The sequence below is a fragment of the Dipodomys merriami genome, unplaced genomic scaffold (genome assembly GCF_024711535.1).
Source record: "Dipodomys merriami isolate MVZ:Mamm:240054 unplaced genomic scaffold, mDipMer1.0.p SCAF_22, whole genome shotgun sequence".
Taxonomy (NCBI): domain Eukaryota; kingdom Metazoa; phylum Chordata; class Mammalia; order Rodentia; family Heteromyidae; genus Dipodomys; species Dipodomys merriami.
Window position 1 is genome coordinate 5,936,135 of NW_027203604.1, and position 19,395 is coordinate 5,955,529.

The following is a 19,395-nucleotide window of genomic DNA, read 5'->3' on the forward strand; positions in this document are numbered from 1 at the left end:
CAATTTCCATTTCACACAGTGCAGGAAAAGGAGTTTGAAATGACATAACAGTCATTACTCAAAGCAGAAGTTGACATCAAGACTGACTGTCGGTTTTCTCTGCTAGCTAACCTCATTGATTCATAGCACAATAACACTTTCTTTTATGCTAGGAGTGCTAGTTTGGGGATTATTCTTGGTGACTTTTCTATTTAGCTACAAACTCCATTCTTCCAGAGCATGTCCTGCTTTGAGTAACCAAACTATCTGCCTGCTTCTTCATCTAAAACATCTTTACTACTCACATGTTTTCAGGCCATTTCTAACTACAGCATTTTCTGTATTTTGGAAAGTTAACATAATGTTCAAGTGTTTTCAAATGTATTTCTTCTTTCCTTCTTTTTTAATAGGTATGGCTAGTCATCCTCCAATACCTATCTTGGAACTTGCAGATCACATTGAAAGGTTGAAAGCAAATGACAACTTGAAGTTTTCCCAAGAATATGAGGTATGCAACAGGGTTTATGCTAAACAGTACTTTCAAATGTTGCCTTCCTCTGCTTCGTGACCACGTTCTTGAAAAGTAACAACACCCATGTATTTTCATTTAAATATAATGCAGAACCCTATCAGAAAAATGATAAATAAGATCTGGGAAGGTGGCTTAGTGGTAGAGTGCTTACCTGGCATTCATGAAGCCCTGGGTTCAATTCTTCAGTACCACATAAACAGAAAAAGCTGGAAGTAGTGCTGTGGCTCAAGTAATAGAGCGCTAGCCTTGAGAAAAAGAAGCTCAGAGACAGTGAACAGGCCCTGAGTTCAAGTCCCAGGACTGGCAAAAAAAAAAAGATAAATGAATAGTTTGGTTTTCTTATACCATTGATATAGCAGTTACATTTTTAAAATGTTATTTTATATTTGTTAGGGAGATTAATTTATTCTTTGGGGTTTTAGGTTTATCTTATATATCAAATTGATAAGCTGCCCAGTATATAAAATAGCTGCCAAATAATTGATTCATGGTATGAATCCTCAATGAAAGAAAATTTCTCAATTTTCTGTTTTCCATAGCCCCAAAACTCTACTTATTATTGAGCACAAATACATGGTTTTACCACTCATTCTAAAAGAGTACCAATGCATATATTAAGGTATTGAGCACAAATACATGGTTTTACCACTCATTCTAAAAGAGTACTAATGCATATATTAAGGTACTGAGCTTAAATACATGGTTTTACCACTCATTCTAAAAAAACCAATGCATATATTAAGTTATTAATACAATACCAGAAATTTACCTATTTCTGAAGCAATGGTAAACTGGAAATCATAAAATACCAGAATCCTTAACAATGCCATGAGAATTCTTCATGAAGATAAAAACTTCTGTGTATGTCTGTGTGTGTGTGTGTGTGTGTGTGTGTGCGTGTGTGTGTGTATGAAGCAAACAGCTGAGAAATTGCATATATCTGGAATTCCACAGTGAAAGGGAAAAGCAATAGTAAAAGCAATTAATTGATTATTGGTAACCAACTTTTCACAATTCATGTAAGTCAATATTCTTTTAGTATAAGATTTCAACGTATCACTAAAAATGTTTCCAAACCATAGAATGTTGTGGGGTGCTTGAGCTTCTCATAATCTATTATAAATTATTTTTCCAGATTTATTTGATCAGAATCTTAAAATGCCACTCTCCCTCTTATCTTTTTTGATCTATGTTATATCAACATTAAATGGGGAATGTGCACAAGAGGATCTTTTAATCCCTAGGGAAATATTTCTATCTAATTGCAAGAGGAACCTGTAATAGGCCGACTTGGATCAAAGAGTAGCAAATATATGTAGAAGTGCTAATAAGAGGCTATGAACAGCAAGGCTTAGAGGAGTCTTCTGAATATCTGCATGAAGTCCTCACTTCCTCATGTCTCTAAATTTTATTATTAATCACTTTGCCTTGATATGCTAAATGTATGACTGTACCCATTCATTTCCATTCTTATACCTTTCAATTTGCATATTTCATCATCTTTATCCACTAGCCAATGAACAAATATTGCTTTTGTTTCTTTTCTCTTTTTATATTAAAATATTTTTTATTCATTGTGCTTCAAGCACTCAAGAAAATGCTTGAAAATTTTTCAACTCTAAGAAATTCAGTTTAGATTGTGGGCTGTCTTCTTTGCTTACATGTTCTGCTTCTTATTTTCCCCTGTACTTTCTTCAGATCATAATGGCTCTTTGTAAATTATACAGTAGACTTTAAAGTCATTTCTGTAGCATCTAGTTTGGGGCTTGAGGATGCAAATTGAGTTTTAGCAGAGAAAACAAGGCAAATGATGAATATCACCCGGGGCAGCACAGCAAACTCCTAGTGAAGTATCAATTTTCACTAACCAGAAATTTTTCACTACTTCAGTCTTCATAGTGTCATTATTATGATTCTTATTATTTGGCTGTATGATAGTTTCTTCATGCCTCTCCTCTAATGCTTTATTTGTGATTGTGAGTGATGTAATGAGTCACGAAAACATAAAAATGGGATAGAGGCGATGGATAGTCGGCTGCTAATGCACTCTCTACCAGTATAACCTTAAGCCCTTGACGATAAGATTTGCGACAGTCACACAATCCCAGTTGCATCCACTGGGGAAAAAATGATTAGTCTCTTTTTAATATGGACTTAAGAAATGCTACATGTAAAGCTACTCTAATGATCCTAATTTAGCCATTAGATAGGAGAGCTCTTTTGGAATAGTTATTATGAACTCTGCATGCTGGCAACTCTCCCATTAACAACTCCCCTAGTAGCCTTAGCCATGGACATGATAGCCCACACTGAGTCTTCGTCGTTTATCATGACGATGATGATCTGTGATTAAAGCTCCCTGGGTGTGAATTGACTCTACTGGGCCTTAACAGCCATGAAGGAGATATTTAAGTGTTGGACTCATCTGTGATAATAGGATTAAGGCCTCTACACAGTATTTCAGAGCAACACTTAGGGGAAATTTTTCTTAGGAATTTTTATATACATTTGAATAGACTGTAACTGGATGCCAGTGAAGAAAATGGAAGAAAGAAAACCCACATTACTTTGAAACACCTAATTATGTTGGAATAATCACTACAAATTAGTGTTTACAGAGACCTCTTCAGATGCATGAAGCTTAATTTGTCATTCTGCTTCTAAGACTAAAAGAGAGCTGAAAGGCATGAAAGCTGTTTGCACAGCCCCTGAGGTCAGAATATGAGGAAGCAGGTTAAATTGTAGCACAGCATGAGAGGATCATATGGGAGACCTCTTTTACTCAGGCAGTGGTAATTGGACTTCATCACTGGACTTGACAACAGCTAGAAGACAGAGCCTGAGAAATTAGTTGTGACACGATCTCTGAAGGTCTTTACAAATACTTTTAAGTTTTAATTTTCTGATAAGAATCTGAAAAGTCTTCAAGCATTTTAACTAGTCACAATTTGAGCATGGTTATTAGTCAGGCAGAGAAAAAAGTCAGCCTACCTTCACCCCCAGCCCCCTTGAAATGAGTTGAGTATAACTATCAGAGCAAATGTGTTCAGCTGGTAAGACTTTGATACTGAATCAGAAAGATGTCCATGTTTTACGAAACAAAAATCTTAGGCATCATTTGGAAACATTTAAAATTTAGATTCCTGGAGGTGGGTGCATTAGTGCACACCTATAATTTTAGCATTTTCTTCAGCTTGCCCAGGCTAGATAGTCAGTTGGAGAGCAGCCGAGGCTCTGCAGGAATGAAAACTAATTTTCTTTCTATAAGATTCTCGACCAAAGAAATGATGGTGCCATCGGCTAACCATGTATCCAGGAACCTCCACTTAAAAGGAACAAGCACAAAGTATTCAGAAAATCTGAAGACTTACATTTGAAGAGTGTCTTTGGCTCTTCACCCAGTTTTCCTTTCACTGTTTCCTACCATGACAACGACTACTATACTTGAGATTCAATCAGCAGACATCATCACAGTCATATTGGCAATATGCATATGCAAATCTTGTTTAGATTAGATGGATTGTAAGTAACTACAGCCATGGAATTTGCGTAAAGGAAAACAGAACAGTTGGTTTTTCATAAAGCCAAGGGCTTCCAATATAGGCATGCTTTGGAGACTGTCACCCAGAACAGAAGGCTGTGGCGTTTTCCTGGCATCTTCCCTGGAATTCTCATCTTTGTGATCCTCAGGTCTGTTTTAGCTCTTGCGTTGTTGTTTCCATCATTCAGGCTAGCTTCTTCTCACTCTTACACAGTCAGAAAATATGGTCTTTGGTTGAATTTTAAATGATATATAGGCCTTCTGAAGAATGAGATTAAATTGTTCTTGCCAATCCAATTCTAAGTACCAGAGAACAAACACTGACGTCTTCTTCAGTGCATTGTGTGGAACCCACAGTAGGACATAGCTTCCCACACATTATTTGTGCAGTTGTAGGTTCTTCCTTGGATTGAAAGAAATGATGTGAAAAAGGAAGAGAGCTCTTATCTGAGTAGGTGAGCTATACAACAATTACCCACCGTAGTTGCATAAAACGGAATGCTATGCTAAGTGCTAAAAAGAAGAAAGGAGATATGAGAAGTTCTATGGTGTTTAATTGACCAAGGCAAATATATAATACCAAAAACAATAATGCATTTGCCAAGGAACTAATTAAGAGCTAAAATACAATGTTACTGGGATTTAATAAAAGTCAGAATGAGGTGGGAAAAAGAAAGGTATTGAAAGGAATTTGGTACTTTTAGTGGAATTAGGAAGAAGAGAAGTAAAAAGACAAGGCTCAAAGGTACATAACAAAAAGATCTGTTACTTTCATATTCAGATATAGAATGTGGACCTAGACAAGTAGTATCCTATCTAGGAACAGAACTAGTATGCAGAACTTTAGACATTATCTCAAATTTACTGAATTGTAATCTGCATTTTAACATGATACCCTGAAGATGGTTTTGCACAAGTATACGTAGAGGGGTATTACCTAAATGTTATGTTGGAGCAATTTGTCTATCCTGGAGATGAGTGAATGAGATGAAATTGGACTTGAAAAGAGGACCAAGACTTGAAATGTGCTTACACTGGCAGGCTCAGCAGTGTGGAAGGTGAGATTGAACTGTTGTGGTGGAAAGGGCATGAGATTTAACCAGACAGCTTGACAACTTGACTTGATCACTTTGCATGCCAATGGCCTTGGGCTGTATATACTCTGTGAGTTTCTTACCTATTGAATGTATTGCTCTGAGAAACAAGGAATATGCATTCATATGTGTATAAATGTACGTGTATATTCTAAGGAGCTCAGTACATGGTAGCTATGAGACTGACTCCCTCCAGATACAGGGAGCCGGTATATAATCTTTGGTAATGAGGTGATTGTACTCATTTATTTTGTTAAAGCAGTAAGAATTTATTACAAAGTAAAAGCAATATTAAAGTCTTACCATATCTATCCTCAAGAAATTTGCTCTCATCAAACAGACATACCACTGACAAATTATTATAAAATCTAACCAACCTGGTGATAACTATTTTTTCAAGGTATGATAATACTGAATAGACTTTCAAAGTGTTTTCTTAATAAACCAATTCATAATCTACATATATATGAAAATATAGAGAACTTTGGAAAAAGTAGAGCAATTAGGATAGTTTAGGGACCCATATTCAAATTACCCAAACAAATTTGCCAGAATGCAGTTTTTCTGATTTGTGCTAGTTGGCACAACTACCATTGATAAAATGAAGAGTGAATGATATCTAGGCCACCTTCTCTCTTACCAATATGGATACATCCCAGTTATTTTTATATAAATAGATTGAATACACTGTTGACTAGCTGAATTTTCTGTTGGCCAAAGCCCAATACTTAGGCATCCTGTGGTCACTGTCAAGAAATGGCAAATAGTGAGAGATGGGAAACCAGCTCTATTAGTTTCTTAAGATGCAGATTTCCATATGTTGTAGCTTTCCATATTTTATTGCCTGGGTTAGTAAGCTTTTAAGATTTCCTATCAAGAATAAAGTTTCTTTCAAGGTCCTAACAAGTCACTTATAATTTTCTCTTTAGAGGAATATCTACCATTTCATGGTAGACACACAGACATGGACAGTTACCAAACATCAAGATTAAACTGAATTAGTGCTTTCTTTGTAGTGTCATCATAAAGCTATTATTTTGCTGTGAAGGGAAAGGCAAGAAACTCTAGTTTACACGAATCCTACCTGTAAAACATCTTTGGTCTATTTTATTCAAATCACCAAGCCCAGACCCAGTTTCTTTGCTGCCACCTGTGGAAGTGGAACGTCTGCGATCTCAGTGTGTATTGTCTTCCACCATTCATGTGCTAAGAATTTCCTGCCTTACCCGAAGTTCTCACATCTCCTGTCTGCCAATGGTACAGCTCTTATAGGATACAATCCATGTATCAAGGCCCTGTTATTCTGATTTTACTACAGCATGCATACTGTAGCCTTTGTGAAATAAAATAATCATTGTAGTAAGAGAAGTAAAAGAAAAAAATTCACTGTTTTCTTGACAAATAAGTATACTGAGATAATACTGAGGCATTTAGACATGAAACATTACTTAGATCCTTTTTAGGACACTGTAGACTTCAGAGATCATATGTCTTAACCAAACTCTAATCTCAGATGTAAAACACCTGACTAGCTCAACATCACCTATCTGTAATATGGTACATACAAGTCAAAACTTATGTCTTATTTTTCCTCATTGCACCTTAATTTATCTCCTCTAGAGGATTAAATCTTTTATTGTTTGTTTCTTATTATTGTCTGAGTACAAAGCCCAGTCTCCAATTGGATCAAAATACTTCCAGCGAAAATATCAATGAAAATATCATTGTTTCCACTTTACATTGTATAGCCTACCTTGGGAATAGTCAATGGACGATGGTTTTCTTATGACATGCTGAGGAGACATTTCTTTCTCTCTCTATGGACAGTTTCTCTATTCTCAATGGTAAACACTGGAAGAGACAAAAATTGTCTGTCATTGAAGCAGTGAGCACAAAAGAAAATGTTTCTATTTTCCCTAAGAAAAGGCTTTTGGTTATTGGTTCATATATGCCAGAGTAGATTTACAGTCACAAAGCCATCATTAGTAAAAATTTTGTAAACCTTTGAGCTTCATAATGCAAAACCACTTGCCATATCTGCTTTCAATTAGTTTATAATTTATGTGTAAACTCATGAGGGTGGACACGCATTACAGCATTTTACAGACACTAATAAGAAATCAAACAACACACACGCACACCACACAGGCATTTTTGTTTGTTTGGGGTTATTTTTCTCCTACATGTAAATGTGCTGAATATGTCTAAAATGCAGCTCCCCAATTTTCCAGAAGAAACAAATCAGCTGATGACAGAGATTTAGTTTCCTCTTATTGAAAAGTGGAATAGACTAGAGAGAAAACCCTCTATTTTTAAGTATTTTTGACACATAATCCTGAGAGACTTTGGGGTTTGGGTTGTTGTTATTATTTTAAACAAATAATGGTGTCTTATGTAATGGGATAGGAGAACAATCAATGATTTGATTAAATAAAAAGCAGTCATAACTTTTTTTATACCTGGCCTGGATAAGCCATGTTGAGAGAGATGAGTGGATTAAGTTTATTATTCTAAGCCAGAATTTCCCAATACTGTAGTGGGAATGGGTAATTATCCTCTTCCATAAGAACATTGAAGTTTTGCTACTTCTCACATTAGATCTTGACCTCTTTGTCCTCACATGGTACCTTCTCCTCACTGAGCCATTAATAAAAATATTGTAGCAAAGTGGTGCAGTACAGACCCTGGAGTCAGATTATCTTCATTGAGATGGTGGGTAGGTAAATCATAGATATTCAGAAGGCTGACATCTGAAGATCATGGTTCAAAGCCAGCCAATTGGAAAAGTCTACAACATCCTTATCTCCAATTAACAGCAGGGGGGTGGGGTAGTGGTAAGTTGGAACTGGAGGTGTAGCTCAAGTACAAGAAAGAGTGCAACTCAAGCGTACAATCTGTGAAGGAAATGGGCCAAGTGAGAATGTAAGGCCCTGAGTTCAAACCTCAGTACTGGCACCACAAATATATATATATAGCAAATAATCAAAAGTCTGTGTTTTAGTTTCTTCATCTCCCTAAGTGAGTGATCATTGTGCTCAGTTTATAAAGTCATTATAAATAAATATATATATATATATATATATATACATACATACATACATACATATAAAATACTTATTGGAGTCCCTGACGGAGCACCTAGAAGTCTTAGTAGCTAGTTCGTAGTCTTATCAAAGCTAGATAATATCATTTCTACAATGTCCATTGTTTTGTCCCCTCTAGAAAGAAAGGACATCACTGAAATGATTGCTATATATTATCATTTTTACGACACATATCAGGTTCAGAGGAGGTGGTGCAAGTAAGACATATTTATGCAACCCTGCCTTCTTCTTGTCACAGGTCATGCCCCTAGAGCTTTGCTGAGGCCAGTTAAAAATAATAAAAACAAGGACAGAAAAAATATATCTTGCTTAGCTCTTTTGCTTTTTGTATCTGGTATTACGGATTCCCTGTATTTTGTTAACCACGTGGTAACAAGCTCACCAATGGTCACATGGCAGATGATTAACCAAAGCATTTGTCTGGATCAATTTCTAACTAACTTTATACTTCACAGAAACTCTTTGTTGTGTTCAAAGTTGTGAGTACCATCAACAGAAGCAAACAGAATAGAGCCTTTCTGTAAAATAAGAAGTACTTTTCCCAAGACTTTCATCTCCCCTCATCTCTCTACAGTGAAGCCTTATTTTCAAGGCCCTTTTCTATTGGAAAATAGGCTGTTATTAACTTCAGGCAGTAACAGAAGTGAATACATTTTAATGCACACCTCTCAGGCTTAACTGAAAAGTGCCCACTGATCAAAACGCCCAGTGTGGCTTCTATACATAGTAAAGATGGACCTGTGTGTTGGCAACCTGAGATGGTCTTTTTGTTCCGTTGTTAAGGACCAACCTCACTTTGTAAGATAGAAAGGTACAGAGAGTCCCTTCCCAGCTGGTAGCCGTTCTGCATCTTGTAAACAAATCTAGCAAGACACAAAGACACAGCAACCACCTTAGGAAAAACACTGCATTCAGAATCCAAGTGTACATTTCTGGGTTTATAGTCTTATTAGTCTTACTGAACCTGAGTAGTTATTAGAACTAAAAAAGTGCAGTCAGTGTCTCAAGTTTCTAAGCTTATTTATATTTGGACTTTTAAATCTTCATTTTTCTACCTCCTTGAAAAAAAAAACTCAGATATTCCCCCTATGAGCATTAAAATTCATATCTTTCATGTTTAAGCCTTTTAACTTTTTCTTGTAGAAGTCCTGCTTATCTTGAAAAATGTCATAAAACTTTAGCTTTTTTTGTTCCCTAGTCTTTGTTCTCCTACAAGTCCATTGTGACTAATTTTTTGACCACCACTGGACATTGTGCACATTATTTTTTCACCTACTACCAGGTGGTGCTCAGGACTCTCTGGAAAGCAAGTTTTCAACTTCAAAAGACAACTACAGTAAGACCTAAAAAAGCCAATGTTTCTTGAATTTGATTTTTTATTTAGTTGATTTTATTTACTATTTTCTGTTAGTTTCTTTTCCTTTCTTTTTTTTTTTTAACCTTTTAGAGCATCACCCAATTACATTTTATTTTCTGGCATGAAAACAGATACCTTAAATGGAATTGCTTTTTTAATGATCAAATTAGGTAATATCCAAATGTAACAATTACACATGACCATTCCAAAAGTGTAATTTATTAGATAGGACATGGCCTAAGAACTTAGGAACTGCCAGTCTGAAAATTTGACCAAATTTAGCTGTGTACAGCATATGCAAACAAAACCTATCAAACTCCCAAGCTAAGTTTGATTTTGATTTTAAAACTGGAATTTTAGAGCCAGTGAGGTATGTATTGGGAGACACACAAGACCTTTGAAGTCAGAGAAAATAGGTTTCATATTTAGACATAGCCAGTTAACATATATGCTGCTTAACACTGAACCTGAACTACTTACCTCCCTTTGCCTTGGTTCTGTCTCATGTATGATGAGGTTATTAGCATCTACTCATAGAGGTTAGAATATAGAAGAATATATCTGAGACACTTGGTCCCTTGCCCTCTGTTCTCAAATAGCACTTGTGATTATGTGACTTCAGTAGTTACATAATACACTGATTTTTCTTTCCCACAAGGTATCTTCCATAATATTCTTTTCTAATTCTTCCAAAGTGGAGACCTATAGCAACCATTAGGAAAAGAAAAGAAATGATGAGGTTGAAGAGGGATTATGATGTCTCCAGAATTCTTTTCATATTCTGTGTATTCTGTCATTTCTAGATTTAAAAATCCAGAAAAATTAGATCTAGAAATGGATTCCTTTTGGCTGATGAGTATTAACTACCTTGTTATCTTGGTTTCTTTTATTTATGAGACCATAATTTCTATGCCTTTGTATATGAGACCAATATTTATACGCCTTTGTCTATTTGACAAATACTTGAGAACAAAAATTGATTAAGAAATTAGCACTACCCCACATGAGCCCATACTTTCTTGGGAAAACAGAACTGGTAATGATGGCCATGTGTCATAGCCCATGCCTATAATACCAGCTACTTGGGAAGTGTTGGTAAGAGGATCATAGTTCAAGGCCATTCAGAGCAGAAGTGGATACCCTATCTAACATACACAAACTAAATGTGAAATGACAGCAGGGTGGCTCAAGTTTTTGCATACTTATCAAGCATAAGACTTTGAGTTCATTCTCCAGTACCGTGGGGAAGAGATCAAAGGAAATGAAAGAAAACACTTGTAATTATAATAGTGTAAGCAAATTTTGGGATTAAGGCAATAATATCAAGGAGACCTTGGCTTCAGAGCATGTTTCTGGAAGAATAACCGAAATTTCTGAGAAATACAAGGCCCCATTCCCAAGGGGATGTTTGTGCAAAGGTATAGAAGACAATGAGTATATTTCTCAATAGACTCTAACCCAATTACTGTCTCTAAGTACAGGGTTACAGTTATGTTCCTAAGAGATAAGGTGGGAAAAAGTCAAAGGTCATAACAACATACTTAAGATTCATGGGAAAGAAATCATTACCTGATTCTATTCCTAAATCTATTAATAACAAAAGGATGGAATGAATGTATTTCAGCTTGTACTTCTTTTAAGAACATCTTTTAGACGGTTGACAATGCTTTACCTAGAGATTGAAGTAAGAATGCAGCAAGCCTGTTAGTTTCCCAAATTATTTGCTTTTAAATTTAAAAAGTAATAGCAGCAGTGTTATTTGTCATCATATCTCTGGTACAACTAAACAGTTTTGATGGTTTTAGGAAAGTGATAGTTGGACACACTACCGAGTTTGGGACTATGGAGAGGATAAAAGACAAGAAATAAGCATTAAAACATTATATGAATGTGCAAATTTCATTGTGCTTTGGGAAACATTAGTCTTAATCACCATGTATCAGCAATGATGTATTTGACTTTTAAAAGTTCATATATGAAGTATAATCAGAAAATAAGTATTTCTCAGTTGTTGAGTAAGGTTCCTTAATAGCAGGCCTTTAGTGGTACTCTAGACTTAGCCAGAGATTCATGGAGGTCTTTGGCTTGAGGCCTTCCTTTCCTTCTTTCTTTTCTTTCTTTCTCTTCTTTGCTATCCCTTCCCTTTTGTCTCCATTTTGCTGAAGAATATATTTTTCATATTTTCTTTGATATCAAGCTATACAACATTTTAATATCAAGAGGATGATATCCAGATGTTTTATAAAGCTTCACAGAATAAACACTGCTTTGCAGAGCATCTGTACATTACTTGCCATGTGTCAAGCACTCTTTGAAACATACCTCATATATTAATGTATTCCTTCCTGTCACTGAAGCTCTATTGAGCTCTCTTTGTGACAGGAGTTGGCACTGAATCACAGGGAAATAACGTGCCCAAAGTTACACATCAAGTATATGGCAGAGCTGGGAAATGAACCCACATGAACTGTTGTGTGGTTTATACTTGCCTCTTATAAGTCACTTTCTTCAACTACAGTTTTGCACTTTAGGTAAATGTTTTGCCACTAACTTTTCTTAAGATGGTCAGATGATAAGTACGATCTCGAATTTGGACAGTGTCCCAAATTTCTGGTTACTATAACTTTATTATCTATCTATCTATCTATCTATCTATCTACCTTAGTGTCAGAGACGGTCTTTGAATAGCAAAAAGGACTTCCTTTATAGAGATACTCAGAATCCCTCTTCTTGTTCCCAATCATTTATTTCAAATTCACCAGTTTGAAAGTGGTAAAAGGGTTAAAACATATACCTAGGACATAGTATTCCATTCCAACCATGTCCAACACTAAAATACATTTGATTAGTTGGTCTAGAAATTGGCAACTCATCAAGTTGATTTTGTTACTACATGAGAATTGGTGAATGCCATTGACTTCTGAATTTCACCATCCACTAAAAACTGGAAAGAAGGCAGGAGAAAATGTCTACAGGTCTTGGGAGTTATAAAGCCATAGCCTTCACTCTCAGCGAGGAGGTTAGTCTTTACTTATTTCTTGTCTTGACATTTTAAACTGTATAGAGATTCGTCTTTTCTAATCTGGGAGATAAAGAGACAGTGAGACATAGGCTCTGGTGCACCCTTCTTCATAGATCCCAGCATCCCAAATCCCAATATCTCTCTTAAACAAAACTTATGATCAAGGAAAAAAATTATTCCTAAGGCAAATGAAGCTATATAAATCTATTAAATAATATCAGGTAACACTTCTCAGGTTTTAAAAATATCCTCTTGTCCATGCTAAATCCTCTTCCATGTTTCTGAAATATAATTCCTTAGAAGTCTGTTAAATTGCTGAGCTCTGGTGGTTCACACCTGTTATCCTAGCCTCTCAAGAGGCTGAGATTTGAGGATTCCAGTTCAAAGCCAGCCTGTGAGACTCTCATTTCGAATAAATTACTCAGAAAAAGCTGGAAGTAGTGCTGTGCCCCAAGTGGTAGAAAGCTAGCCTTGAACACAGAGAGACTCAAGGACAGAGCCCCAAGTTCAATCCCCAGAACCAGCAAAAAGAGAAAAGAAAAAAGAAATCTGCTAAATTATTTGAAAAGATAGAAGATATGATTTTCAGTTTAAAGAAGTTTGCCATATTTGAAGATGACAGAACCATACAAATTCACTGCCTGTGTACCCTGCTTTTCATTAACTTAAGGGTTGATTGCTGCTGTTATTTTGTTTATTTTAGCTCCAACTTTTATTAGGAGAATGGGAACATACAATTGAACCAGATTGTGAAGAAACTAGAGTACCTGTTTAGACCCTCTCACTCTAAATTATGTTTACATGATTATAAAATGTGACTTAAGGCAGAAGTCATAAATGTCAGATTCTGGTGCTAAATTTCCTCTCTTTTTTTGTGTCTAGTTGTGGCAAGGCCTTTCCCCCAGCCTGAAGGCTTAGATTCTTTTACCTCTATTGATAACTCTAATCCAAGAGTGAGGAAAAGGCTGCAGTGACTGAAAAACTATAATTAGTATAGTTAATGAACAGTGAAATGCTGCCTCCCTTTGTATCAAGAGCTGTTCGTACATTGCATTAGGGAAGGTAAGAAAATGCAATCGCCACCCCACCCTAGTAATTAATTGACCTTCTTTTCATCAATTGAGACATGAGGAGAATGGAAATTTTCAGACTAAGTGTTGGTGAAGGGATGTTGCTGTGCAAGTCTGCATTGATTTCCTTTTTTTTTTTTTTTAATTCTTTTTCATTCTATAGATACTAACCATCACAGATCACCAATTCTCCTATTACCCTTAAAATATTTCATCAAATGTCAGTGGTTAGAATGTAAGATCACAAAAAAGAAAATCCAAGATCACAGTTTTCTCCCTGGAATTACAGTTGAGGACTCCTAGAATTTATCATCCAGCCCAACTCTCATTTTCTATTTTTTTTAATTTAATTTAATTTTATTTGTGAACATGCTGTACAGAGGAGTTACAATTAAATGGGCAGGATAATGCATACATTTCTTACCAAGCATTGCAGCCTCCTCCTTTGTTTACCCTTCACATCCCTTCCCAGCCTCCCCCCCCCCATCCCAATCCTATTCCTTCCCCCCCTCCCCCCCTCCACCTCCCAACCTCCCCTCTCCCCCCCCCCCCCCCGCACCGACGTTATAAAGCTCGTTTTGGACATGACAACTTGTACTTCTCATTGTTGCAACAGGTCCACCTGTATCCTTATAGAACTGGTTTTTCCCCATCTCCTCCACAAGTTATACTGACATCAAATATAGTGAAAGCAGGGGTTATACTGTGGGGGAGGGACATACAAAGCAACAAAGAGATAATCTTATAAATGCGTTAGAAACACATGCATGAAAGAAAAAAACATTAAAATACATTTATAAGGGTTCATTTTCCTGACATCACGTTATCTGACCTTTTCCGCTTGACTCATACATATACTAGATATTACAAATAAGGGAAACCATGGGACCTATGTTTCTTTGGGCCTGGCTTACTTCACTTAATATAGTTTTTTCCAAGTTTTTCCATTTCTTAACAAATGGGGCAATGTCATTCTTTCTGATGGAGGCATAGAATTCCATTGTGTATATATACCACATTTTCTTGATCCATTCATCTACTGAGGGGCATCTGGGTTGGTTCCATATCTTAGCTATGGTAAATAATGCTGCAATAAACATAGTTGTGCTGGTAGCTTTAGTGTGGTCTTGTTTGTAAACATTTGGGTAAATGCCCAAAAGTGGGATTGCTGGGTCATAGGGGAGTTCTATGTGAAGTCTTTTGAGGAACCTCCATACTGCTTTCCAAAGTGGTTGAACAAGTTTACATTCCCACCAACAATGAAGTAAAGTTCCTTTCTGTCCACATCCCCTCCAGCATCTGTTGTTGTTAGAGTTCTTGCTTTTTGCCATTCTAACTGGAGTGAGGTGATATCTCAATGTTGTTTTGATTTGCATTTCTTTTATGGCTAGGGATGTTGAACATTTCTTCATGTGTCTATTGGCCATCCTTCTTTCTTCTTCAGAGAAGTTTCTCTTTAAGTCTTTCGCCCACTTATTTATTGGGCAGTTGTTTCTTTGAGGATTTGTTGTTGGGGGGTTTAATTTTTTGAGTTCCAAGTATATTTTAGATATGAGACCCTTGTCCATTGTATGGCTAGTAAAGATCTTCTCCCAATCCGTGGGTTTTCTATTGATCTTGCTAGCTATGTCATTTGCCCTGCAGAAGCTCTGCAACTTTATGCAATCCCATTTGTCCAACCTTTCTTTGATTTGATGTGTTTCCGGGTCTCTATTCAGAAAATTTTGGCCTGAGCCAAGGAGACCTAGGGTTTCTCCTATTCCATTCTGTAATGTTTTCAGAGTGTCTGCTTTGAGTTCAAGGTCTTTGATCCATTTGGAGTTGATTCTGGTGCAGGGTGATATATAAGGATCTAGCTTAAGTTTTCTACATGTAGTTAACCAATTTTGCCAGCACCATTTACTGAAGAGGTTGTCTTTCTTCCATTCTATTGTTTTAGCTCCCTTATCGAAGATTAGATGGCTATAGGTCTGTAGGTTCATTTCTGGGTTTTCAATTCTATTCCATTGGTCCTGAGGTCTGTTCTTATGCCAATACCAAGCTGTTTTGATTACTATGTCTTTATAGTAGAGTTTGAAGTTTGGTATTGATATTCCTCCAGCAGTGTTCTTTCCGTTGAGGAGCGTTTTTGCTATTCGGGGTCTTTTATTTTTCCATATGAATTTTTGGATTGCCTCTTCTATTTCCTTGAAGAATGAGGTTGGAATTTTGATAGGTATTGCGTTGAATTTGTAGATAGCCTTGGGAAGAATTGCCATTTTCACAATGTTAATCTTTCCAATCCAGGAGCATGGGAGGTTTTGCCATTTTTTAAGTTCTGTGTTGATTTCCTTTTTTAAGATTTTAAAGTTTTCATCATAGAGGTCCTTCACTTCTTTAGTTAAGTTAATTCCTAGGTATTTTATTTTTTGTGGGGCTATTACAAATAGAGTTGCTTTCCTAATTTCAGCCACACTTTTCTCATTGTTGGCATACAGAAAAGCCATTGATTTTGGGGGGTTAATTTTATAACCTGCTACTTTGCCAAAGTTTTGAATCAGCTTGAGTAATTTGGGAGTGGAGTCTATGGGATTCTTTAAATACAAGATCATGTCATCTGCAAAGAGGGAGAGTTTTATTTCTTCTTTCCCTATTTGGATCCCCTTTATGTGTGCATCTTGTCTTATTGCTGTAGCTAGGCATTCTAATACTAGATTGAAGAGAAGTGGAGAGAGTGGGCATCCTTGTCTTGTTCCTGAGTTAAGAGGAAATGGCTTTAGTTTTTCACCATTGAGTATAATGCTGGCTGTAGGTTTGTCAAATACAGCCTTTATTGTATTGAGGAATGTTCCATGGATTCCTAATTTTTCCAAAACCTTCATCATGAACGGGTGTTGGATCTTGTCGAATGCTTTTTCTGCATCTATTGAGATAGCCATGTGGTTCTTATTCTTGCTCCTGTTGATGTGATGAATAATATTAATTGATTTGCGTATATTGAACCAGCTTTGCATCCCTGAAATGAATCCTGTTTGATCATGGTGTATGATTTTTTGGATGAATTGTTGAAGTCGATTGGCCAAAATTTTGTTGAGAAGTTTTGCATTAATGTTCATCAAAGAAATGGGTCTATAGTTCTCTTTCTTTGATGAGTCCCTGCCTGGTTTTGGGATGAGGGTTATGATGGCTTCATAGAATGTGTTCGGTAGTGAGCTTTCTCTTTCAATTTCATTGAAGAGTTGGAGGAGTATTGGTGTGAGCTCTGCTTTGAAGGCCTTGTAAAATTCTGCTGTAAAACCATCTGGTCCTGGACTTTTCTTAGCTGGGAGGTCTGTTATTGCTGTTTCTATTTCAATGCTTGATATGGGCCTGTTGAGCTGGTTTAACTCATCTTGGTTTAGTTTTGGCATGTCAATATTTGCTAGGAAAAGGTCCATTTCTGTCAAGTTCTCAAACTTATTAGCATAAAGTTTTGAGAAGTATTCCCTTATAATGTTCTGAATCTTGGTTGTTTCCGTGGTGATATTTCCATTCTCATCTCTGAGTTTATTAATTTGGGTGAGTTCTCTCCTTTTTCTGATAAGATTTGCTAAGGGTCTGTCAATTTTCTTAAGTTTTTCGAAGAACCAAATCTTTGTTTTGTTGATTCTTTCTATAGTTTTTTTGGATTCTAATTCATTTAATTCTGATTTAATTTTGATTATTTCTTTCCGTCTAGTGGATTGGGGTTTATCTTGCTGCTCTTTTTCAAGGAGGTTTAGATGTGTCATTAAATTGCTAGTTTCAGATCTCTCCAATTTGTTGATGTAGGAGCTCAGAGCTATAAACTTGCCTCTGAGTACTGCCTTTGCTGTTTCCCAGAGGAGCTGGTAATTTGTGTGTTCATTTTTGTTGAAAAGCATGAACATTTGAATTTCCTTTCTAATCTCTTCCATGACCCACTCTTGATTCAGCAGTGTGTTGTTCAGCCTCCATGTGATACCGGACTTTCTTTGGTGGCTTTTGGTGTTGAGTTCTAATTTTATTCCCTTGTGGTCAGAGAGAATGCAAGGTATAACTTCAGTGTTTCTGAATTTAGACAAGTTTGCTTTGTGGCCTAAAATGTGCTCTATTTTAGAAAACGTTCCATGTGCTGCTGAGAAAAACGTGTATTCTGATGCTGCTGGGTGAAATGTTCGGTAGATGTCTGTTAATTCTAGTTGATCTATGCAGCTGTTTCGATCTGCGGTTTCTCTGTTGAGTTTTTGCCGAGTTGATCTATCTAGTGGGGAGAGTGGTGTGTTAAAACTCTCATTTTCTAGATGCAAGATACTTTGAAGGCCTTTAAGGGCTATGGCTAAAGTCACAACCAATGCCAATTTGACAGATGATGTTTTCTTAATAAACTCCCAGGATAAATAAAGGAAAATGATTTCTGCAAGACGGGGTGAGGGAAACCAAACTCAAGGATGCATCTTAAAGTCATCCTAACTTGAAGTAGTAAAGATGTTTTACTTTTTATGCGAGAACCAGAATTATAAACAGTACTAGAAATTTTGGTACTATCAAGAATCATGATAATCTGGGCACTCGTGGCTCACACTTGTAGTCCTCACTACTCAGGAGGCTGAGATCTAAGGATCAATGTTTGAAGCCAGCCCTGGCAGGAAAGTCCATGAGACGTTTAACTCCAACTAATCACCAGAAAACTGAAAGTGGTGCTATGGATTAAAGTGGTAGGTAGAGCACTATACTTAAGTGAAAAAGCTCAGAGACAGCACCCAGGCTCCAAGTTCAAGCCCCTTGACTGACCAAAAAAAAAAAAAAAAGATTATGTGATAAGACAGAATTTTTTTTTTAGTGGAAAGAAAGCAGATTTAGACAAAAAATAAGTTGTGTGACATATTTTATATATTTATATTCACCATTTTATTATTGAAAATTTTGCATATAAAATTCTCTTAGAATGAAAAAATCAGTAGATACATTATACTATGGATAGTTTATAAAGAGTCACATAGAATCCACCACCCCCTTCTTTGGTAATTACATTTCTTTTTGTTATTATTGCCTTTGAACACCTGATATAAGGAGCTCCTGTCATTAAAAGTTGTCAGGGTCTCAGGCCAGGACGAGATGGATTCTTGTGTAGCAAGCTGAGGTAAAAGTGTGATCCACATGCCTGCCATTAGTATAAGATTTGCTCTTCATTGTGTGCTCCATGATAGTACAAAGGATGTCAAAGTTTTCATTGTATTACTTGAGTATCATCTACTAGATTTAGATCTAGCTTCCTTTGGGCAGGGATGTATCTAACTGATTGAGATATGTCCAATATATAAATGTGTCTAGAATGAAGATGCATGCATGAATTTTAAAAATGACAAGGAGCCTAGTTTACTCTTTATATCTCCCATGCTCACACAGTCGCATAACATCAAGATGAGTATCAATTATGAGACCATGAATAAAGTTGCACCATTAGGTCATAACTAGCGCAAACAGTACATTGCGGGTGAACTCCTGGGGAGATCGAGTACAGCAATGTCTTAGGCAGTGGTCTCTTCAGGAGGTGGAGAACTACTTTTGACTTTCCTCATTGAACCTTCTTGGGCATCCTCTTGGCAGGAGAGTACAGATCAAGCTCCTTGGCCACGATTCTGTAAACAGTCCACAAGTATTTCCCTGCTTGAATGGAAATGACACAAGAATACAGACTCTAGAACTCAGATTTCCCA

The 19,395-nt window shown here is 36.5% G+C and overlaps 1 protein-coding gene across 42 annotated transcripts in view; it reads left to right on the forward strand.

Moving 5' to 3' along the window:
• The window catches only part of Ptprd (protein tyrosine phosphatase receptor type D), a 2,013,525-nt gene that overhangs the window by 1,896,941 nt on the left and 97,189 nt on the right, over positions 1-19,395 (forward strand). For all 42 annotated transcript variants that reach the window (XM_070033182.1, XM_070033181.1, XM_070033197.1 and 39 more), the window contains one exon: positions 390-487. In XM_070033182.1, the coding sequence (XP_069889283.1) occupies positions 390-487 (98 nt within the window). The remainder of the gene's footprint in view (positions 1-389; positions 488-19,395) is intronic.